This window comes from Mustela putorius, unplaced genomic scaffold, assembly GCF_011764305.1.
Source record: "Mustela putorius furo isolate JIRA1106 unplaced genomic scaffold, ASM1176430v1.1 tig00537227_pilon_pilon_pilon, whole genome shotgun sequence".
NCBI lineage: Eukaryota > Metazoa > Chordata > Mammalia > Carnivora > Mustelidae > Mustela > Mustela putorius.
The window spans coordinates 15,763,497-15,786,791 of NW_025422368.1; the positions used below are offsets into that span (position 1 = coordinate 15,763,497).

The 23,295-nt window shown below is 35.3% G+C and overlaps 1 protein-coding gene across 2 annotated transcripts in view; it reads left to right on the top strand.

The window, feature by feature from the left end:
• CPNE8 (copine 8) overlaps positions 1–23,295 on the top strand; it is a 217,545-nt gene that overhangs the window by 84,495 nt on the left and 109,755 nt on the right. For both annotated transcript variants that reach the window (XM_004771828.3, XM_004771829.3), the window contains exon 7: positions 17,188–17,251. In XM_004771828.3, the coding sequence (XP_004771885.1) occupies positions 17,188–17,251 (64 nt within the window). The remainder of the gene's footprint in view (positions 1–17,187; positions 17,252–23,295) is intronic.

The window sequence follows — 23,295 nt, forward strand, 5'->3', positions numbered from 1 at the left end:
GTTTGCCTTAAAGATCTGATTCAAATATGACCTGATTCTGAAAGCTGTGCTCTGGCTGTGGGTGCATGTAGATAAGTCAGTGAGAGAAGGACGGAGAGGAAGAAGAATAGGGAAATGCTTAGTCCTGAAGGTGAGAAACATAAACTTAGAATTAAACAGAGCATGTCTTTACTGTGCAACTTTTTGTATATGAAAATATAGTAAACTTTGAGGGAAATTTTGAGCTTCAAAGTCATCTCGACTTTGTTAACTTCCTTGCAAATTAGATTGATGTTGTTATACTCCCTGATTTATTTTACTGGAAAGTCCACTGGGCTGGGAATCAGAATATGATGTTTTTAGTACCATCTCTGCTGCTAACTTGCTGGGTAACATGACAAAATTTGTACATCTGTATTATATTTTTCTATCTGTAGTATGAAGAACTTGCTCTAGAGATGAATAGTCACTGGAACAGAGCTGACAGTACGTGGGCTTTGAGGGCAGTCAAATCTGGGATCACAGTTTATTGGGTAAAGAATTTGAGCAAATGGCTTAAATTCCTGAACTCTAGTTTCCTCATCTGAAATATAGATAATATACTTTTGAGAGAGTTGTTGTAAGAAATAGAAATGCCTTATATAGTATTTTTGTCATGGAGGACACCAGAATTTAATAATCACCCAAACTGTGGTTATTATTGTTGTTACTAAAAAAACCAGTGTCTTTTAGGAAAGACTTCTTAAATTGAATCACTGAATAATCTCTCCCTCCCTCTCTTTTTTCCTTCCTTTCCTTTCTTCTTTCCTATTTTCTGTCTTTTTGCTGTGAATTTATTTTCCTTATAGAAGCATTTAGCAAGATCAGATAAAGGACAATTTTGACCCAAACTTGACTGCATTTATATAAATTGTTAAATGTCATCCTATTATAAATATTAAAAATGATTTTGTCTATTCTCTGTATAGAGCTGAAAAGTCAAATTGTGGGGGAATTAAATTTCTGCTTTATATTAGTTTGGGTTTTTATAGGATAGTGTTATTTTGCTGGAAATGTCCAGAGTTTTTAGAGCATTGCCCATGTTCATATGTAATTGCAAAATGTAATCTAGAGTACAATATCAATTAAACATCATTTTTCTCTCATTTACGAAGATTCCACTGATGTGTATACATATTAGTAATTTTTATATGCTTGCAACACGTTAAAAATTGAACCACTGATTGCATCTTAGAGAGATGTTGAATGCTTCATGGGTTTGGTGTACAGCACTTACCAACCTCTGGGAGAGTTCATATGAAAAATTGTGTGTTTAAAGACCAAAAGTAGAGCAGTTTTAGTACATTTCGTTATATATCTTGTACAAGATTATGAGTCTTCTGTATAACAGAAACTGTATAACAGAAAGGTCCACTTTCTTACATTCATTTGTGGATCTGAGCTCATGCTCTGGAAAAATCTGCAGAGATGTAATTGTTTAACCCAAAACAGCAGACTGTATATAGCTACAAGTTCTCATAATTCTCTGCTCTACTCAAAAATTCCAGTGTTATAGGTAAAGACATGTAAACATACCTTTATATAGGTAAAGACTAATCTGGATAAATAGGCTTGCAAAGGATATGGCCAGTCAGGAGAGATATGGATAAGATAAATACATTTTTTCTCAAAATAGTCCTTAATATCATCACCAGAGATAAGCCCCAGAATGGTTGATCTGTCGTTCTGATTTTATGTCAGTGCTTTTTCTGTAGAGTACATTTATCGACTGGATTTGCTTATTTTTCTATTAGACACAACTTCTGTGTAGTAGAGGTCTTAGGGATTCTTTTTTCTTTCTTCTTTTAATTCATTTAGTCCACAAATCTTTACTGAGACTCCATAATGGAGCAGAAAAGATTAAAGACTAAGCATACAATTACGAAAACACAGAATTGTTCTGTCCTCATGGAATTAATAATCTTTTCATTAAATGAATAATCACATAAATAAATAGAATTGCATATTGATATAAGCTCTTTGGAAATTAGAGTACTGACTTAGACCAGAATGTATAGGTCATGTTAGTTTTGGAATTTTAGCATAAATGCAGTGGGAAAAGTCACGCTTTTTGTTCAGAGAGGTTCTTTCGCTTCTGTGTGCAGAATGGTTGTGGGTAGTTAACAGAAAGATTAGTAAGTTAATTACTGTTGAAATAATGTAGTTCAGAGAAGACTGGAATTTGGACTAAGAAGATGAGGAGGAGTAACCTGATTAAAATATGTTTTTAAGATTCATTTCACAGGGATCAGTGATAAGCGAATTGTCTTGATGAAAAAGATTTCAAGGAAGACCTTCAGATTTCTTGCACAACTAACTGAATGGATAGGTTTATCATTTTCTGACAAGGAGAAGATCATCCATTTCTGGGTTTTCCATAAGTGAGCGGTGTTTTCAGAAGAGATGAGTCATTCTATCCTTGTATTGCTAAGTATAAAAATTTGCAACAGTATTTTTATTTAGGTTTGTCTAACCTCATTGAGTTGGATTGAAAACTGATGGAAAATCTGAACTGAAGGAAGGAAGTGATGAGATACGGTCTGTGTTATTTTGCAGGATGGTATCTAAATTAAATAATACCTACCTTTGTTGAATCAACATTCCTAGTTTCACATAGTTTTAATATCACATAAGTTTCTAAAGGGTTTCCCTTTATATAGACAATGTTTAGAAATTATATTGGATGAAATCTTTCAGAGAAATTATAGGTTCCTCCACAGTGAAATTCATTGTTCCTTTCTTCTTTCTTAGGTATAGCATAATTTGCTGATTCTGGGAGTCAAGATGCAGGCTAGGAATATTAGTTCTATAGTTAAGCAAACTAGTAGGTGAAGAAAGATCTATGGGCCAACCTTGGAATAAGCGGCTTGGTAGAGCTCTGACCCCCGATGAGATGAACATTTGGAACAAACATTTGGGGATTGTCTCTGCTCCTGGATGTGCCCTCAGTTAGTTCGTCTTCAAAACAATTGAAAGGGAGCAGTGAACTTTTAAAAAATGATTCCAGTGGCTAACTTGACTGAATTCTTATAATGTGTCAGTCACTAGAATACCTGCTTTATACCTAATGATTTCTTTAATCTTTATAGCACCATTATGAGGCAGATAGTTATTGAAATAATCTCCATTCATCAGAGAATGAAACTGAGACAAGGAGACAAACATTATATTGCCTTCCCAAATGAATAGATTTGTATATGGCTTTGAATGAAATTTAATTTTTAAATTTTATTTCATTTAAAAAAGTATTTACTTAAAAGTCAAGAACATCTCTGGAGGATAAGAAGAGCTTTCAAGAGGTCCATCTTGACCTAGGTCATTTCAAGGATGCAGTTCCTCTGCACTATCTTTTAGCCACACGTCTTATGCAAGCACAGTTCAAGGTAAAACTTTCTTGCTAAAGTATATAGGGTCGTCTCCAGAAAAGTTTCTGTTTCTTGCTTTCACCTTGAGTCATGAAGACTTCGCCTCTTTGGACTACACTAGGCTTCTGTAGGGTGTGCTCTTACCTCTTCTGTTCCCTGTGATTACTAAAAGGAAAATGGTAGCCCTGGAAGTGAGGAGAAGTATGGCTTTCCTGTGCTAGCCGGTCTCATTCTAGGGGGAGTGCACCCACTCTCTTTGTGGTCAACGAGGATGACAGCACTCTTCTCCAAGGGTACCGTTAAATTTTCTAGAACCAACATGGTCTAAATAGGAAGACTTTTGGAAGGAATTTTAAAAATAAATCCATATCTAGTATTAGAAAGAGGTAAATAAGTACATGAGATTTTTTTTCCCCCTCATCTTCTAGAAAATCATCATTCTGAATTCATAGTTCTGACAGGTAAAGAGCACCATGTACTCATCTTTTCTGGTCATTTCCTCCATTGGGTAATGCAGGATGGTGTACTTCCATTTCAAAAAACAATGAGCTTTTCTGCTGCTTTCTTCTCCTTCAAAGTTCAGGGAGGAGCGATTAAACATATTCTTAGCGGTTTTAATGATGTATCTATGTATCTATGTATGTAAGTATGTATGTATTTAAAAAGCCTTTCTGAATAATCCGCCTTGATGGCCCATAGTGCCATTTCAGATACAGGCAGATTCTTGTAATGCGGAATCTTGGCAATACAGGCTGCTTTGAGAATAAAGTCTAGTAAGTGAAAAACCTCAATAATATTTGCAACTCACTGCCTGCTTTGATATCAGTATTGATTAGACCCTCCCAGGTATTATGGAGCTAGATTGATTGAATCTTAACCCTTTCCTGATTTGAGTTAACTCTGATGAAAGACTCTAAACATGGAAGACAATTTAGTTACCTGACATTTTCAAATACATCTGGATTCCAACATAGATCTTTAGTTATTTTCATGGACGTGTTCCATTTCTTTAGTATAAACGTACCACTTCTAGCTAACTGAATTGTTAGCTTCGCCCACCATTTCATTAAAGTTTCTTAACCTCTTCCTTTCATACTATTTTTGTTTTTTTAAGTTCCCGATTTTCCTTTCTTAAGCAGGTCCACTTAAAAAATAATCAAAGGAATACACAGTAGATGTTCCTGCGTGTTCTTATTAATTCTTCTGCTTACCACAACGTACGTGGGTTCCACAACATGCAGGAGCAAAGCACCTGAACGGCCCATCTAAAATTCAGTCGAGATACTGAATGCTTTTCCTCCATCCTTTCTTCTTTTAACAATTGTAAAAGGACTTAGAAAGAAACCATTATATCCTCTGCATTGTGGAGACCTGTTGATGTGCTTTGCAAATAGTAAGATTCAGTAAATGTTTATTGAACTGAATTTTGCAGAATAATAGTCACATTTATAATTTTTTCTTTTTTGTTAAGTACACTAAATGTCTCTCCTGCACATTATAATTTTTGCATGTCAGGGCTTGGAACAGAGTTTGAGATTATAATAATGTTTGCTACGTATGTATTTGACTACATTACAAATGCAAAATGTGCTCTCAGTAACATAAGCAACCTAATATTTCTGTAGATAGATGGATAGATCTAGTTTATCACAGCCCAGGTAAAGTAGTTGCTTAAAATATTTTTGACATATATGATATTTAAGTGCTAGGATCACATCATTCTTATCAATAATTACTTTTAAAAAAATCTTAGTCTCCAGACATTATGAACAGTTTACTTTGTTCTTATTACTGAAAAATGGAACTGTATATCACACTGTTGATTGTGTACTCATGATTCTCTACCATGAGAATGATTGTCTTGCTTTTCTTTTAATGTCAACATTTGCATTCTGAGTATAAAATGAGATCACATTTAATTTAATTATAATGTTAACAAATTACAGGGGAGCAGATGGATTTCTTGAGCACACTGTTCAGATGTTAAAAGTTTCTGGAATTTGACATATTTTAACAGTGAAAGTAGTAAGTTTTGTGATAATTGATATAGTAAAATCTTAGAAATGACATCTTGTGAAATATTTTAGAGACAAAGCATATTGCATTGAAAGATAAATGCATGAGATTTAAATTAAATGAATCATTAGTTTTGAAAAACTACCTGCATGGATCTTTTGTTTTTGCCTTTGGAAATGACATAATTTCCTTATGTAATTAGATTTCAAAAGAAAACTAATAAACTAAAATTATGTTTCTTTCTACTTGAACATTTGTGTTAAAGTTTTCATTTATCGAGCTATTTATATGGTTTTGATTTTTCTTTGTTTAACAAGAAACATCTGGTGTCTTATGTCATCAGCCTTCTCCCCATCCCTACCCCTGTGGTCTGAGCCCCTCAGTGTCACAGAACCAAATGGTCTAGTAACACCACTGACTCCTGACCTCCAGCCTGGCTTCAACCTCCAGTGCTTTGTGACTTTTTTGGGTACATTTTCCCTTTCTCCTTAGCAGTTTTTCCAAAAGCTATAAATAACTTGCTTCAAGTCCTCTGTCAAGTAACCTTTCTCCTCCTCCCTCCCAGCCTTTTTCTTTCACAACTTTACCTTTTTACTCTCAGAGAAAATAATGCCACAAATCACGTTAGTTGCTGTGTTTGCTAGTTAACATTCTATCAGCCTGCACCCAAAGCTTTCCATGTATTATAGCACTTATCTTTCTTCATCCTAGCAAAAGATAGATTATCAGTTACATTTTGCAGATGAACAAATGAGGCTTAGATAAGCCAAATATTTTGCCCGGGAGCTGAACTGCTTTTTAAAAATCAGGTCGGACCTCTTTATCATCTTTTGGCTTTTAGTTCACTGAAGAAGAGGGAGGGATTTAGTTCACTTCTAACCCTCTTGGTTTAGTTGAGCATATGTTACTGAAAAACTGAACTGTATATCACACTATTGATTGTGCATATGTTTGAGCACTATTGATTGAGCATATGTTTCTTTTTTCTACCTGAACAGCTGCCTCCATCTGAGCCCTGGATTGCACTCCACCCAGACTTCCTTAGAGACCATGCTCATAACTTCTGCATCCTCCCCGCCAGCCCTCAGACACACAACTCTGCCTCTGTCTGCCCTGTGGCTCTGTCTCCATTCTTCCCATCACGGCACATAATCTTCAAAGACTCTTCTTGTACAGCTTCTCAACTAGCACTACCTCTTCAACCCACTCTTCATGATTCTCCTTAACTGGCTTGCTTGGGGTCCCAGGTACCTCCTCTGTGCCCAATCTACAGGGACTCGCAGTTTCTATCTTAGCTGGCCTCTTTGGTGCTGTTGACCGCTTTGTGAAAACTCCTCTCCCTTTGCTTTCTTGACACCATCTCTCCTAGTTTCCCCTTGTGACTCCCTGGGTAGTCCTCTTACCCTGCTTCACAGGCCCAGGAATGACCTCAAATTGTACACAAAATGCTGGGTAACATTTTTCTCCTAAAACTGTCTCTGGCTTTTATTAGAGTCTCACATGTGTCTGTGACTCAGCAAAGTTTAAGACCAATACCCTGCAGGTATGTTACTCTGGATGATGTCTTCGATGGTCCTGATTTCAGCTGTCACCTCTGTACCACTGATGCCTACATCTTCTATCAGTCATGTTTCTTTTGTTGGCTCTCGATGCCCATGTACAACTGCCTGTTGAACACAGATGTCTCCAAGAAGCCTCAAGCTTAATATGCGCCCAAAGCTAGGTTATCGTTTAATATACCAGAACTCCTCCTTCTGTGTCCTCTCTCTGTGATAGCACCACTAGGTAGTTTTCTAAGCAGGCCAGTGGGCGTCCTTTTATTCTTTCTCCCTCTCTCCTTCTTTTCTCAGCAGCCATGCTGTCCATCTACACTTCCACTATTTTGCCGCAGCCCTTCTTAATCGGACAATGCTTCCTGACTGGCCTTGATTTCTGTAACTACTGTGTGCTTCAGTCCCGTCTGCCTATAGTAGCTCCTCCTGACCTTTTTGGGAGTTAGGTCTAAAACTCGGCCCCTTCCTCAGTTCTTTCCCATAACCTTTGGGGGAGAAAATTCAAGTCCACAATGACACTTGAGACCCAGCCATGTACTTGAATATTCCTAAACACACATTATGCTCTGAGCATGTCTTCAGTAGACTGTATTCTTCCCTCACTATGTCTGATCCCTGTGTCTGGAAGGCATTTATGCAATTGGCCTCACTTGCCAATTTGTACACACCTTGTTGGACACAGTTCCTGTCACCTTCTCTGTGAAATCTCTCTGATCTCTGCCAGACTTGCATTGGTACCCATTGTGATTGGACCACCTGCTTATAATATTCACCACCCCTTATTGTTACTACATCAGTATCTGTATCAGTTCTGGCTTCTTTACTCTTTCTTTCTACTGAATCCCTCCCTCTAGGCTAGGGACTATATCTACTTCAGCTGTATCTGTGTCTTGACTGCATAGCACAATGTCTGTAAAAGGATAAGTACTTAATACATCCTTTTTTTAAAAATATTTTATTTATTTATTTGAGAGAGAGACAGTGAGAGAGAGCATGTGTGAGGAGAAGGTCAGAGGGAGACGCAGACTCCCCATGGAGCTGGGAGCCCGATGCGGGACTCGATCCCAGGACTCTGGGATCATGACCTGAGCCGAAGGCAGTCGTCCAACCAACTGAGCCACCCAGGTGTCCCTTAACACATCTTTTTACAATGATAATATTGCAAAACCCTAGAGAGTCCTAGTTGCCATGGCTTGCATGTAAGTAGGTAACTACAAATATTTGTTGCATAAGTAAGCAAATCAATGATACTCTGTTTATAATGCGATTCTGTTTGCAATTCTGTTTTGCAGAGCTAAATAAATGATCTATCTATAGTTATCTTGCTCTTTGGACCTATAAATAATATGAAATGCAAAATTTTATTTTCATTAGTATTTCATAGTCAAGAGGCCAATTTGACTAACATTTTCATATATTAGTACCATAAGATTAAGAAATATGATCATATGAATAATTCATTTTGGGATTAAGGAATTACTCATCTAGTAATAAAGAAGAAAACAGTTTCATGTTAGGTTGACTTCCTATATTAAAACCATTAATGTTGATGAATAACAAATGAATTTTTACATGTTTATTTCTGCATCATATATCTTTTGCATTTCACTACAGGGGCAAGTGGCAGTCAGTTATTTGTATAATTTCCTCCCCGCCAAGCTCTGAGTCATTTCTTCCTCACAATTCAGGTGTGAACAAAACTCTCATAGATGAATAACTTAAGTGTTACCAAATTTTAGTGTAATATCACATAAATACCTCATTGTGCCACTGGGTAACTTCAAGTATTATATTAATTTTTTTAATTTAATTTTTAAAAGAGTTAATTCAGTTTGTTTTGAGTTGCTCTTGCTCCAATTGAAATATATTGGCTTAACATGGAAAGAGGTGTTGATTTACCCTTTATCCAGTTAGGAACAAGTTTTTTTTTTAATTTTTTTTTTATAAACACATAATGTATTATTAGCCCCAGGGGTACAGGCCTGTGAATCGCCAGGTTTACACACTTCACGGCGCTCACCATAGCACATACCATCCCCAGTGTCCATAACCCCACCAGGAACTACCCTGGTGGGGTTATGGACACTTCCTACACACCTTCCCCCAGGAACTAGTTCTTATTAGAGCCTGTGTCCTTTCTCCAGCCCCTTTGAATTTGGGGATTTATTATCGCAGTTAAGATTAGTCTATACGGGGATGCCTGGGTGGTTCATTCCATTAAGCGTCCGCCTTTGGGTCAGGTCATGATCCCAGAGTCCGGGGGTCGAGTTCCACATCAGGCTCCTTGTGCAGAATGGAGCCGCCTTCTCCCTCTGCCTGCCGCTCCCTCTGCTTGTGCTCTCTCTCTCTCTCTCTGTGTCAAATAAATAAATAAAATCGTAAAAAAAAAAAAAAAAAGACTACTCCATACATGGAAATAAAACCCAACATCAAAATAGCCCATTTGTGAAGCTGGCATATTTGTACTGAGGATTATCTCCTAATTCCATTACCCTCACAGGTGAAACACTTAGAGTTTCCATTCTGCCCTTTCAGCTGCCCAACACTTGTATCATGGACAATTTTTTCATATTTTATCACCTCCTTCCCTTTCCCTGCTCTCCCTTCAGTGAACGTGATGCATCCTGTTATCTCCCCCCCACTTACCAAAGAGCTAGAATAAATACCAAATCAGTACTAAGTTTGAAGAGAAGGCATGCCACTGGTTTAATTTGTTAGTCTGTTGTACAACCACATTCAGTTATATTATTTAGCTGGGGGCTTCTGAAATAACTCTCTTAAATCAAATGAAATGCAGTTCAGCAAATGCTTAGAGAATGTCAGTATCACATGTCTTTAGATACAGACCTGGAAAGATGGCCATGCATAATCCTTCCCCTTCGGAGACTCTCTGCTTTTGTGCGTAATACCTGTAAGCACATAGTCATAACTATAATGCATTGAATACTTGCTCTGTGCTATGTTTAGACACATATATTAATTGCTTTATTACATTGATTTCTCAGATAAGGAGACTGAGTTTCAAAAAGATTGAATAACTTGCTCAAGGTCGCAGTCATTAACTGATATACCTGGGATGTAAACTCAGCTTTGTGTTACTCTTCAGATTTAGTGCCTTTGTCTAGGTCTTATTGTATCCCAGAAGGAGTATCTAAAGGCAGAGACAGGAGAAATCAACTCTAGTTATGGGAGTCAGAGAAGCAGCATTTGAGTTGGGCTTTGAAAAATGAAATGTTCACCAGGTAAGCAGTCTAAAAATGAATAAGAGATCCTAAAAATTTTAAACATTGAGAAAGGCTGATGAAGGAGATCTCTTAAGGCAGGAAGCATTTTAAATTACTAAAGACATATCTCTTTAGTGATATGACTTATTACTTTCAGCTCAGCACAAGCAGATTAATTTTCAGAAAAAATATTAAGCCTGATAGGAACTCCTTCATAATGTCATTAAATGTGAAGTTTCATTTTTCAGGTTTTCAACTATTATAACTGAAATTATACTGTGTATATTTTCCTAGGACTTGATTTTTTGCTTGAAATTGTTTGTGATAACCATCTATGTATTGTGTAATTTGTGAATGTATGATGCTGTCCTTGACTCATTTATTTCATTACTGTATCAGTTTTGTGAATTACAAACAGATTTACCTAGTATTAAGTCACTGGACTTTTTTGTAGCTTCTAGTTTGTTTTTTTTTTTAATATAAGCAGTGCTACAATAAAAATTATGACTCCTAATAGTATATAAAATATAAAATTATTTGCATATAAAAGTTATTTTTTGTCTTCTTACTCTATGCCTAGGAATGAAATTCTGGGGTCATAAGGTAGCTACAGTATGGAAGGGAGAATTTTGGCCCCATGACCTTGCTGTCTAGTGTCACACCTGTGGTCATGTTACTTATGTGGCAAGAGGAATTTTGCAGATGTAGTTAAAATTACTAATCAGCTGACCTTAAGATATGAAGATTATCATGAATTATCTAAGTAGGGTCATTGTAACCACATGTGCCTTTAACAACAGAAGCAAAAAAAAAAAAAGGCAAAAATAGAAGTAAAAATGTAAAAACAAAGCAAAATTCAGAACAGGAAATAACAGATGCAGCTGATGGGAGTTATTGAACTACAAAAAAAAAAGCAGCTGTTTTTGTGTGTATGTCTTTTTTCTATTCTCCATTTTCTTTATCTCTGATCTAATCTTTATAGTTCCTTACTTCTGGTACCTTGGAGTTTACTCTGTTCTTGTTTTTCTAGTTCTTGAGGATTAAAGTCATGTTGTTCACTTTTTTTTTAATCTATACATTTACAATTATTATTATTATTATTTTTAAAGATTTTATTAATCCATTTGACAGACAGAGATCACAAGTAGGCAGAGAGGCAGGCAGAGAGAGAGGAGGAAGCAGGCTCCCCGCCGAGCAGAGAGCCTGATGTGGGACTCGATCCCAGGACCCCATGACCATGACCCGAGCCAAAGGCAGCGGCTCAACCCACTGAGCCACCCAGGCGCCCCTGCATTTACAATTATAAACTCCCTCTTGGCACTGCCTTCATTCTGTCCCATATATTATAGTTTGTTGTATTTTCATTTTCATTATTTCAGGGTATTTTCTAATTTCTTTAGAGACTTTTTAAAAAATTTTATTTATTTATTTTTTTAAAGATTTTTATTTATTTATTTGACAGAGAGATCACAAGTAGGCGGAGAGTCAGGCAGATTGAGAGAGAGAGAGAGAGAAGCAGGCTCCCGCTGAGCAAAGAGCCCGATGCGGGGCTCGATCCCAGGACACTGAGATCATGACCTGAACCGAAAGCAGCGGCTTACTCCACTGAGCCACCCAGGCGCCCCTCGAGACATTTTTTTTTTTTTTGACCCATTAGTTGTTTAAGGATATGTTGTTTAATTTCTGTATATTAGTTTATTTTCCAATTTTCCTTCCACTGTTTTTTTAATTTCATTCCATTGTCATTAGAAAATCTATGTTGTATAATTTCAAGCTGCTTGAATTTGTTAAGGCTTGTTTTGTGACCTAATACTTAGTGTCTCCTGGAGAATGTTCCATGTGCACTTGAGAAGAAGTCTGTTCTGTTGTTAATTGGATGGAGTGTGCCCTTTAGGTACATTAGGTCCAATTGGTCTGTAATGTTGTTCAGGTCCTCTATTTCTTTATTGATTGTTGGCCTAGTTGTTCTATCCATTATCAGAAGTGGAGTGTTCAAGTGTCCTACTATTAGGATATATAATATATATATATTATATATATATAATATATAATATAATTGCTGTTGCATTATATTTTATTAACACACTGCTGGATTTTTGTTTAATATGATTTTTATTTATTTATTTTTTGCATGCAGAATACTAAACTAGTAGAATACCACAGGTTTGTTTTTTTATTGTGCAATTCTAAGTATTCTTTTTTGCCTGCTATTCCTTCTTTTAATAGTGAGTTTTCAGAAATGTCTTAAAAATTACATATTGTCAGGGTACCCGGGTGGATCAGTTGGTTAAGCGTCTGCCTTTGGCTCAGATCATGATATCAGAGTCCTGGGACAGAGCCCGGCATCAGGCTCTCTGCTCAGTGGGAGTCTGCTTCTACCTCTTTCTCTGCCTTTCTCCCTGCTCATGTGTTTTCTCTCTCAAATAAATAAATAAAATCTTTTTAAAAAATTACCTTTCATCATTAATTTCTTTTTTTTTAAATATTTTATTTATTTATTTGACACAGAGAGATCACAAATAGAGAGAGAGAAAGAGAGAGAGGAGGAAGCAGGCTCCCTGCTGAGCAGAGAGACCAATGCGGGACTTGATCCCAGGACCCTGACATCATGACCTGAACCGAAGGCAGAGGCTTAACCCACTGAGTCACCCAGGTGCCCCCATCATTAATTTCTAACTTTATTTTTTTTTTGGTCAATAAATGTGAAATACTTTAGTAAATATTCTATGACATAGTACATGGTCAATTTTAGTAAAAGTTCCCTAAATTTAAGAAAGATTTGGAGAATGAATAGAAATTGCTGAGATAAAAAAGTGGCCTTGAGGGGTTGGTAGGGTGAGTATTCCAGGTTAAGTCAGGGAGAAATGAGACATCTGTTTTGGATTCAAGGAAGAAAAAGCATGGCTCTGTTGAAAAATGGCAGAAAAGATGAAATTAGAGATTTTACTGTGGCTGTATTTTATAAAGGATATTATGTCTTAATCAGTTTGAAATTATCATAGGATCTGGAAGATGGAAGGCTGCATGATTAGATTTCATGATCAAATCAGTCTTGCATCGATACAGGGTATAAATTAAAGGAATACTAGATTGAGGCCAGTTAGAAATGAGAAATCCAAGCAAAAGTGTAAAGGTATGAGGCAGTGCTAGAGGTAATGGAGAAGTATTAAGAGATAATGGGAAAATGTTACAGTTAGGGAAAAAACAATTAAAAAACAAACAAAACCCTGACTGCATCAACAAAACACAAAATCAAATCAAATAAAATTAAACCACCTAGTCTCTCCAGAGGCCATTTATTCTTTATGTGTCAGTTTTAGAAATAATTATTCATCTTTAATAATTCTCTTGAGATGTATCTTCAGCTTCTTGGTGATGAGTTCTATTCTTATTATGGGTTGCAAAATATAATAGAAGAATATGAGTCGGGGCGCCTGGGTGGCTCAGTGGATTAAGCCGCTGCCTTCAGCTCAGGTCATGATCTCGGGGTCCTGGGATCGAGTCCTGCATCGGGCTCTCTGCTCAGCAGGGAGCCTGCTTCCCTCTCTCTCTCTCTCTCTGGCTGCCTCTCTGTCTGCTTGTGATTTCTCTCTGTCAAATAAATAAATCTTAAAAAAAAAAAAAAGAATAATATGAGTCTGTGAAACTATTTTCAAAATTGGCTTTTTTGGGTAACTTTCTTTTTTGGGATTATTTCAGTTATATAGAAAATTGACTAGAATAGTACCAGAAACTCCCAGATACCCTTTAACCCAGAATTTTTACTTTCAATGGATATTGACTTTGTCCCAAGTGCTTTATCATTTTCTCCCCCACTTTTTTCCCCTCTCATTCCCCTCTCACATACACGAGTTCTGAGAGAAGTTGGAGACACTGTGTCCCCTTTCCTCTAATTTCTTGAGTGTGTATTTCTTACCAAGGAGTTGATGATCAAAATCGGGAAACTTCACGATGATACCCCGATGTTATCTAATCCATACTCCATATTAAAATTTCAACAATTGTCCCAGTAATATCCATTGTAGCTGTTTTACCCCAGTCTAAAATTTAGTCAAGAATCATACATTGAACTTAGTTGTCCTGATTTTAGTGTCTTTTAACCTGAAACAGTTCTGTAGCCTGTCTTTTCTTTCCTCACATTGTTTTTAATAATCTTTTTACTTTAGAATAGCTTTAGATTTAAAGAAAAGTTACAGAGGTATTACAGGGAGCTCTTACATATTCCTTACCCAGTTTCTCCTAACATTAATGTCTTACATTCCCAATGTACATTTGTCACGACTAGTAAACCAAAATTGATATATTACAGTTAACTAACTCCAGACTGTATTTGAATTTTAGACTTTTTTTTTTTTTTAATTTCCCCATTAGTGTACCCTTTCTTCTTACACATTTCTATTCAGGATACCACATTGCATTTAGTCATCTTGTCTCTCAGTATCTTTTATTTTGTGCCAAATTTCTTAGTCTTTCCATGTTTGGGATGACGTTAACAGTTTTGGGAAGTATTAGCAGATATTTTGTAGAATGCCCCTTAGTTTGGGATTGTTTTTCTAATGTTTTTGTCATGATTAGATTGGAGTTGTAGGTTTGGAGGGAAAGGCCACAAAGGTGAAGTATCCTCATTACATTATATCAATGGTACATGAAATCAGCATGACTCATAGGTAGTGGTGTTAACTGTACTAACTGGCCAGGGTAGTGTTAGCCAGGTTAAAATGGTCAGTATATGCTACACATATCCTTTTGTAGTATTGTGAGTTTTTTATGTTTTAGAGCTATAATGTCAAATGCATAGAGTCCTGAGATTATATCTTCCTAATTAATTGAAACTTTTTCTTAATTACATAAACAGTCTTTTAAAATTTCTAGCAGTCTTTTAAAATTTAAAATCTGTATGTTTGCTATTATTGTAAGTCCACTGGTTTGCAGTGGGTTTAGTTTTTTCCCCCTTCATGTATCTTTGCATTCTTTTCTTTTGAACTTTCTAAGTCCTTAAATTTTGATGTTTATTGTAAATAGCACATGGATGACTTGTATGTCTCACCAAAGTGAATGTTTATTTCGAATTCATGCTATAATCAAGTAATGTAGTCATTGTGACGCAACCGTCATGTTGTGTATTAGTCATTTATTGAATTCTCTACCTTGTGAGTCTCTCCCTCCCCTCCTTTTATTGGTCTCTCATTTTTATGTCCTAAGGTGGCCTTAAAAAAAATCCCAAAATCAAATTCTGCAGGGTTACCCCTTCTTGTCTTTCTGATTTTCCATTTTAAGCTTTAGATTGGTCCTTACTTTGTTGCCCAGTAATTAGAACATTTATTAAGACATTTTGGCAAATTTTATTCAGCATTTTAAAGTACTGAAAGTACATGTTTATTCAGGGTGTTTAGTTTGTCATAAGATTAAAAATGTAAATCTTGAGATTGTCAAATAGAAAGAAGAAAATAAAAGGTATAGGTAGATTAGAGTGATTAAGATTGCTGCAAGGATGCCAAAAATGGTATATATAATATTCCAAAGGAAAACATGCAAGGATAAATTACTTGGCCTTTTAGTTGTAAAGACCTAGAGAAAATAGAAGATCCTGACATGTACGGTTACCCTAGCAGGGAGCAAAAATACATAGAAAACAAAACTTTGTTTTAGGAAGTTTCCTGCATAAGCTATGAGATGACATTTTTATCTCAAGTCCCAATGGTGCTCTTCAGAAGAAAATATTATAATAGAAAGAAAGAAAGGATTGTGGAGTTTTACAATAATTATAATTTTACATTGATACATTTATAGCTCAGATATTTTAATTTTTCATTCTTTTACCTTCTTCCCAGTCATGATAGCTAAAGAGTCCAGTCCCTTTACCCATGGAGAATAGGGGTTATGTTTTGATGCATGCACACTGACATAGATTGTCAGAAATGAGTTATATTTTTGAGGACAAACGCACTTGTTGGGCTCTTAATTCCACAATTTGTAGCTCTCAGGATGAACTGAAGGATCTGTGAATTGGGACTTAAAACAGGAAAAAAGAAGCATGACGTGTACTGTGAGAACATTGGGATTTTCTTTGGAAGATTCTCATGGACTTGTCTCTGTAGTCCTTCATGTAAAGCTGGGAACCATATACATAAACTTTGTATTTTCCTGGTGGACTTCGCCCTTGGTGTCAGTTGGATACTCTATGAGCATAAGTACACCAAACACATGTAAAAAGAAGAATGTGTGGGAGTTTTACTTTCTTCAATTTTTTCTTATGTATTATATATTTTCATTATATTTGCAGCACCTGCTGTGTGTAGATATTTAACTCTGTTGGCTCACAAGAGGTCTATGTTGTGAATTTTACCTTTACAGAGGTTATAATCAACTTGAAAAAAGAAAGGGAAAAAAATATGTGATTATAACAAGTTAGGGGTAATTACATGCTTAGTGTCATAAGAATGCAGTGAAGTCTGAACTTTACATGAGGTTGACCAGGATGAAGTTTCTTGGAACAAATGGAATGTTATCTGGAGATATGGAAGGTTTGAGGTGAGATAGGGAACAGTTAGTGTGCTGAGGTATATCAGTGAATGGGAATGGCCACAAAAAAGAAATAAGCACAAATAAGTAACCATGTTGATGAAAGGAGAAAGAACTGTTGGAAACCAAGATTAGGAATAGGTTTTAATCGCATAATGGAAATTTTAGAACCCATGGAGAAAATTTTATTATATTATAGATATTATATAATATTATACACATTACATATGTTAAACAATATGAAGCTCTTGACAGTTCTTGGACAGAGGCCTGACATGTTGAAAATTATCAAAGTTTAACTTTATTAGGAAATGTGGGTCCATAGGATAAACTCAAGGTTGAAACTAGGAATATATTTTGTTAGGAAAGAACCCACCAAATAGCAGTATGCTCTTTATTTGGTTCCATAAAAATGAAATGTATAATACTAGTTTATATTATAAATATTCATATAAATTATTAATATATATTAATATATTTTTATTATAGAGGAATTCCAGGGAGGAAATGTGGTACGATCATACTTACAGCAGAGGAGTTAAACTGTTGTAGGGTAAGTAAATATTTCTTTGATTTGAAAAGTATTTACAACCTTTTTTTTTTTTTTTTAAGATTTTATTTATTTATTTGTCAGAGAGAGGCGAGTGAGAGTGAGCACAGGCAGACAGAGTGGCAGGCAGAGGCAGAGGGAGAAGCAGGCTCCCTGCCAAGCAAGGAGCCCGATATGGGACTCGATCCCAGGACCCTGGGATCATGACCTGAGCTGAAGGCAGCTGCTTAACCAACTGAGCCACCCAGGCGTCCCTATTTACAACCTTTTAAAAAGATATTTCTGAAACTATTCTTAAATGATTGATTCTTGAGTAATTTTGGCAAAAAAATAATTAAGACTATTATATAATTTTCTAATCTATAAAATATCATTGTAGATACTTAGTTACTTTAGATATAGAGACTACATTTGTAGTCCAAAAAGGATATCAGTTATTTTAACAGTCTTTTTAAGGAATAGAAATTATTAAAATAGAACCTAATGTCAGTATTATTTGGGAGGGGGCTTTAATACTAGGAATTATCAGTTGTACCAATCAGTTAAGTTCTTGCAAAATTTTGAAGATGAAGTGTGATTTTCTAGGAGTACTTCTAGTCACCTAACTGAAGTCCTTTTGCCTAGTATACTTGTTTTTATAGTTCTAATTGAATTAATTCAGGATTTATATAAGCTCCCATCTTTTGTTAGCTCAGGAGGCTCACATTTGAGTCAAGGACCAGCTACCACTCCAGCTAGGAATATGATGACATAGAGTGATACTCAGTATTTTTAAAAGATGGCTATTTTTAGTCGTGATTTGCTGATACAGCCATTGACTCATGTTCAGTGATTTTACTGTCATCAAGAAATGAGATGATAGCTGTGACACTCCACACTGGAAGTAGTGATAGCTCTCTGAATCTGAAGTCGATATTGTTTATTTAATGTGGTCCAGCAGATCCCTGGGAACTGTTATTTTTTAGGGGGGGAAAAAAGAAGTTTTCCCTGGGTTAAATCTCTAAGGGTCTTTATTTACAATTTCTGCATCATGATTTTAAGAACAGAAGTTCCTGAAGATACTAAAACTTAATACTGTGACATTGGCTATAGTTTTCATTTGGAGAACAGTTATTTAAAATCTGAGTATGTAACTTGAATCTCTAGAGTATTTTCTTTAAGGACAGTTACTATGGCTTTCTATACATGTATTTCTAGGATACTATGGACAGGAGTCTGCCTGATACTACTTGCCCGCAAATGATGGAAACTGGGATTTCTGTGGGGTAGGGGGTGATCAGTGAGATAACAAAAGGAAAGTATAGTTAACAGTGTTGTGAAGATGATTAAGCAAAGATACTAGAATTTAAGTAGTTAAAATGCATTTAAATTGATGCCCTTCTTCTTCCTCCATTGTCTATGCACCTATGGGCAGGTCTGGCCACCTCAGTCTCAGTGTTCTCCTGTGTAAAATGCCCAGAACCTACTTACAGTTAGAGTGCCATTAAGCAGAGTTGAGTTTGGGATTTGCTATGAATTTGTAGTTTGTCTTACCAAATCACTTGACCCTTATGTTTTACTTTCCATATTTGCAAGGGGAAGAAAAGAACGACATGTGAATCAGTCCCTAGAATACTTGAAAAAATTCTCCCAGGTCTGCTAATTAAGCACCATAACATTAAATCTGAAAATATAGTGTATATGAAAGCACCTTATATATATTAAGGATACATTACAAGAAATACAACATAGTACAGAAATACTACCTACCATCCTTTTTTGTTGTTAAAATGGCACAGTGATTTCTTAGCATTATATCATCTAATCATCTTTTGTACTTTGTGTCTCTAAATTTATATATATATATATATATAAAATATGTGTTTAATATAGTGAGGGAAGGGTGAAGGAAGAGAAAAAGAAGTTCAAGGTCAATAAGATACATGTTCCTTGTGTTGACATTAACAATGCTGTTTTGTCAGACTCTTGACACTCAGGTGATTTTATGTAAATATGCCAATGAACACATTATTTTTAGTTCTATTTCAAAGTAGAACCAAGATACCAAGGGCATAGATTGAGTATGGCTAGGTTGCATCTTAAATATCTTCCACTTTGAATTCTGCTGTTTTGCTCAGAAGAACAGGAAAGAACAGGAATGTTTCCATGAGAATGAAGTAGAATCTGTTACTTAATAATTACTTACCACTCTTTATACTACTAAAGCTTTTAGAATATCTGGAATTATCATTTAATAAGTAAATACATATTTATTATACTTAACAATTACACATCTAATATTTTTAAAATATGGTTTAAATCATGACTTAACTTCACTTAGGTGTAGTATGTTCTCTTCTTAGCTACAGCCTATTGATAACGAGCATCATTAAGAGACCTTGAAATAAAATTATGATGCTAGTATAGCAGAAGAAACAAGTGTATTCAAAGCAATGTTCGTAGTTACTTTGGAAGAGATAGTGCCTTTTATTTTTTTTAAATATTTCATTTATTTATTTGACAGATCACAAGTAGGCAGAGAGGCAGGCTGAGAGAGAGAGGAAGAAGCAGGCTCTCTGCTGAGCAGAGAGTCCGATGTGGGGCTCAATCCCAGGACCCCAGGATCATGACCTGAGCTGAAGGCAGAGGCTTTAACCCACTGAGCCACCCAGGCATCCTGAAGCAGTGCCTTTTAAATGCACATTTAAGGGTACCTTGAAAATATCAGGCATTATTATTTAGAATCTTGAATGAAATAATTTTACTTCACATTTGACATCATACAGCTTGATGGGTTTTTTTTTTTTCTTTCTTTAAAATACATTGTTATTAACTTGAGCATAAGCTTTTTAAAATCAGGACACCTAAATTTCAGTCTTATCTCTTTCAATATTCAGCTGAGTGAGGTTATAGTCTTGGAGCTTTAATTTCTGCATTTGTAAAATGCTAGAAGTCTTCATATATTCCCCAGATCATGACTTTGCAGAATAAAAAAAGGGGCAGCATTGGAGAGATATGTAAATTATAAATTTGTACAAATATTAATTTTTAGTGTAATAATTTTAATAATCTCAACCTAGTATTACATCGTTTATTTCAATTGTAACTTCTGTAATGTATCTAGTCAAATGCCAGAATATGAATTAATGTTATTTTGAAGTTATATCAGGTTTGTTTGTTCACTTGGTATTTTAAAAAGTAGCTTGAGATTATCCACAAATATTTTTCTTTTGTTTGATTGATTCCACAATATTCGTAAAACATACAAAGTGCTAGTCCCTGAAATGGATGCTTGGAATACAATGGTGAGAAAAAACAACAAAAAATAACCCTGGTCCTTGTCTTTAATGAACAAGTAGTTTGTGGGAAGGACAGACATTAATTAGATGACTGTGTAGGTAAATATGTCATGATATATACTAAGTGATCAAATATAAGAGAGTATAATGGAGAATCCAGTTTATATTGGGGAGGGAGTCACTGCAGATCTCTAAGAAAATAACATTTAAGCTGAAGCCTAAGGAATGTTTTTCCAGTTAAATGAAAGAATTCCATTGGAATGTGAGGAGGGAAGAATTGTGTCTGGTGTGTGGTGGCCAAGGGCTAAGAAGAAGAGATGATTGAGAAAAAACTTGGCAAGATAAAGGTGGAAAAGGCTGCTTAGAGCTCATTTGGTGCTGAACTTTGTAGATCACATTAATGATTCTGTGTTTATCCTAAAGACAAGAAGAAGACTAGAAGCATTTTAATTATGAACAGTATTATTTCTTTTATGTTTTGAGAACATTACAGTGTCTGTTGAATGGAAAGTTAGTTGGATAATTGCAAGGGTAGAAGGAGGAGAAAGAAATCTGTGCTACTGTGAGGGAGAGGGAGGTTGGACTAGGTGATGCAGTGTAGCCAGAGTGAAGAATGGAGAACTATCTTAGAGGTGCAGTGGTGCGACTAGGTTTAGATAAAGGGTCAAGAAAAGAAAGGAGTCAAGGACTGCTTCCTTAAGCACTTTGGGTAGATGAGTATCACTAATGGAGCTGGGAAAATTGTAAGAGAATCAAGTTGGATTTGAATTAGTTAGAAGTGCCTGTGAAGCATTTGAGCAGATTTCTACCATGGCAAGTTTGTAATACTGGTGTGGAGTATTGAAGAAAGATCTTAAAATTCTCTCAGGTGGCGTTAAGCACAAGAAGTTTAAAAAAAAAAAAATCTTCACAGTGATGCTTATGCATTTCTAAAAGTAGGTAAATGCTTGTCTTTCCTCCACAGAAAGTAGATTTCATTTGTGCTAGAAAGAGATGGAATTCCTGCTAAGTTCCTAACTTGGATGATTGCAAAAAATATTTCCCCTAGGTTTGTATAATTTAGTACACTGAAAGCAATCTTTATTTTTTATTTTTAATTAATTACTTGTTTTGTAAGTCTTAAGGAATATAATTTGAAAAATTACAACTAGGTACTATGTTTACCAGTGATGAAAATTTGTTTTAATAATATTTACTTTGTGAAGATTTACTCACAATCAATTTGAAATATGTACATTTCAATAATCTATTATGTACTTTGAATATATCAGAGTATTTTTTGTAGTTTGTGTTTTGGTCCATGTACTTTGGGAAAAAGTCTTACAGTAGTGATTTTTCTGTAGCAAAGACAATGTCCTTCTTCCGTGTTCTTAGAAAACTATTCTCTCTTAAGGCCATTTTAATAAATGTGAAGGTGAAAGGGCATTCAAACCAAAACAAAACAAAGAAATCAAAACTAGTACTTCTCTCTCAGTTTTGCTCTGATTTTATAGTTTGTTAGGGTGATTTTCTCACTGCTTCCTTAAAAAATAGTATAGGAATTTATTATCTTTCAACCTCAGATTTAAAAAGTGATCAGGATTGAAAAGTTTGAGGTGATAGTGGGGTCCATGTTTTTCTTGCCTCTGTTCTTTTAATTTTCTTTAAAATGTATATTGGTCGCTATGCCTGTTCAGAAAGTGAAGTCTATAATGAGTGTTCCTCTGGCAGAAGTTACTCCATCTGTGTAGTAACACAATGACAATACACTACATCTTTATAGCTAAAAACAAAAGTAAATTATACTATACCAGTGCTTTGAAAACCAGAAATCTAGACCTGTGAACCTCTCCAAGGGCAGAGATGTCTTCTTCATCTCTCTATTCCCAGATTCTAGCCTGAGTATTGCTTCAGAAATGTTTGCTAAATAAGTATACAAAAGAATGCATGAAAAAGAGAAATAGTGTTCTCTTGTGCTGTGTTCCAGAAATGCTAAAAGGAAATAATGAAAAACTTTAGTTGGATTTTTAAGTACTGCCGGACTCTCCAAAATTAAAAAAAAAGTGGTGATTAAGAGAGTGCTTTTTTTAGTATTCTTAACAGTTTCATCAAATAGCATTGAAAACTGCAAGCTCTTAATTGACTCTGAATTACTTTGACCCCCCAATTTTAACTTCCCATACTGATTTTAATTGTTAAACTTTTTATTTCCTACTTTTAAAGATATTTCCTACTTTTTAAAGGTGCTCATCCTATGTAATTGAATAATATTTAACTGCTTAATTTATGATACTCCAACTTGTTTACTTATAAGCTAACTCTGTAGCTTATGAGTGCTTAAATATATACATCCACAAATTGATGGATTTGGCATAATTATTAACATCCAAATATGTAATTACACTACAGATAAGCAGGGAAGGGTTTTACTTTCCTTGAAGCCAATGTGATAGAATTATTAAGACTTTGTGATGCACTTGTATATAGTTAAAAAGGAACCCTTCCCGCCCCCAACTAGATTGCAAGCTATATGGTCATTCTGGATCTGTCTTGTACCTTATCTAGTGAGCAAAGATATCTTAACATCTAATACATGATAGATATGTAATAGATGCTTAGTAATTATTTCTGGAGAAATTAACAAAGAGTTGTGCTCTAAAAATGTATACTTGAATAGCTGAAGATAGGAATGAAGATCTTGTATTAAATAATTTTGAATACCTATAGTCATCTACTAAATGTCATTTTTTCCACAGAGAAATGTGAGAGGTCTTGAAAAAGCAATAGTTC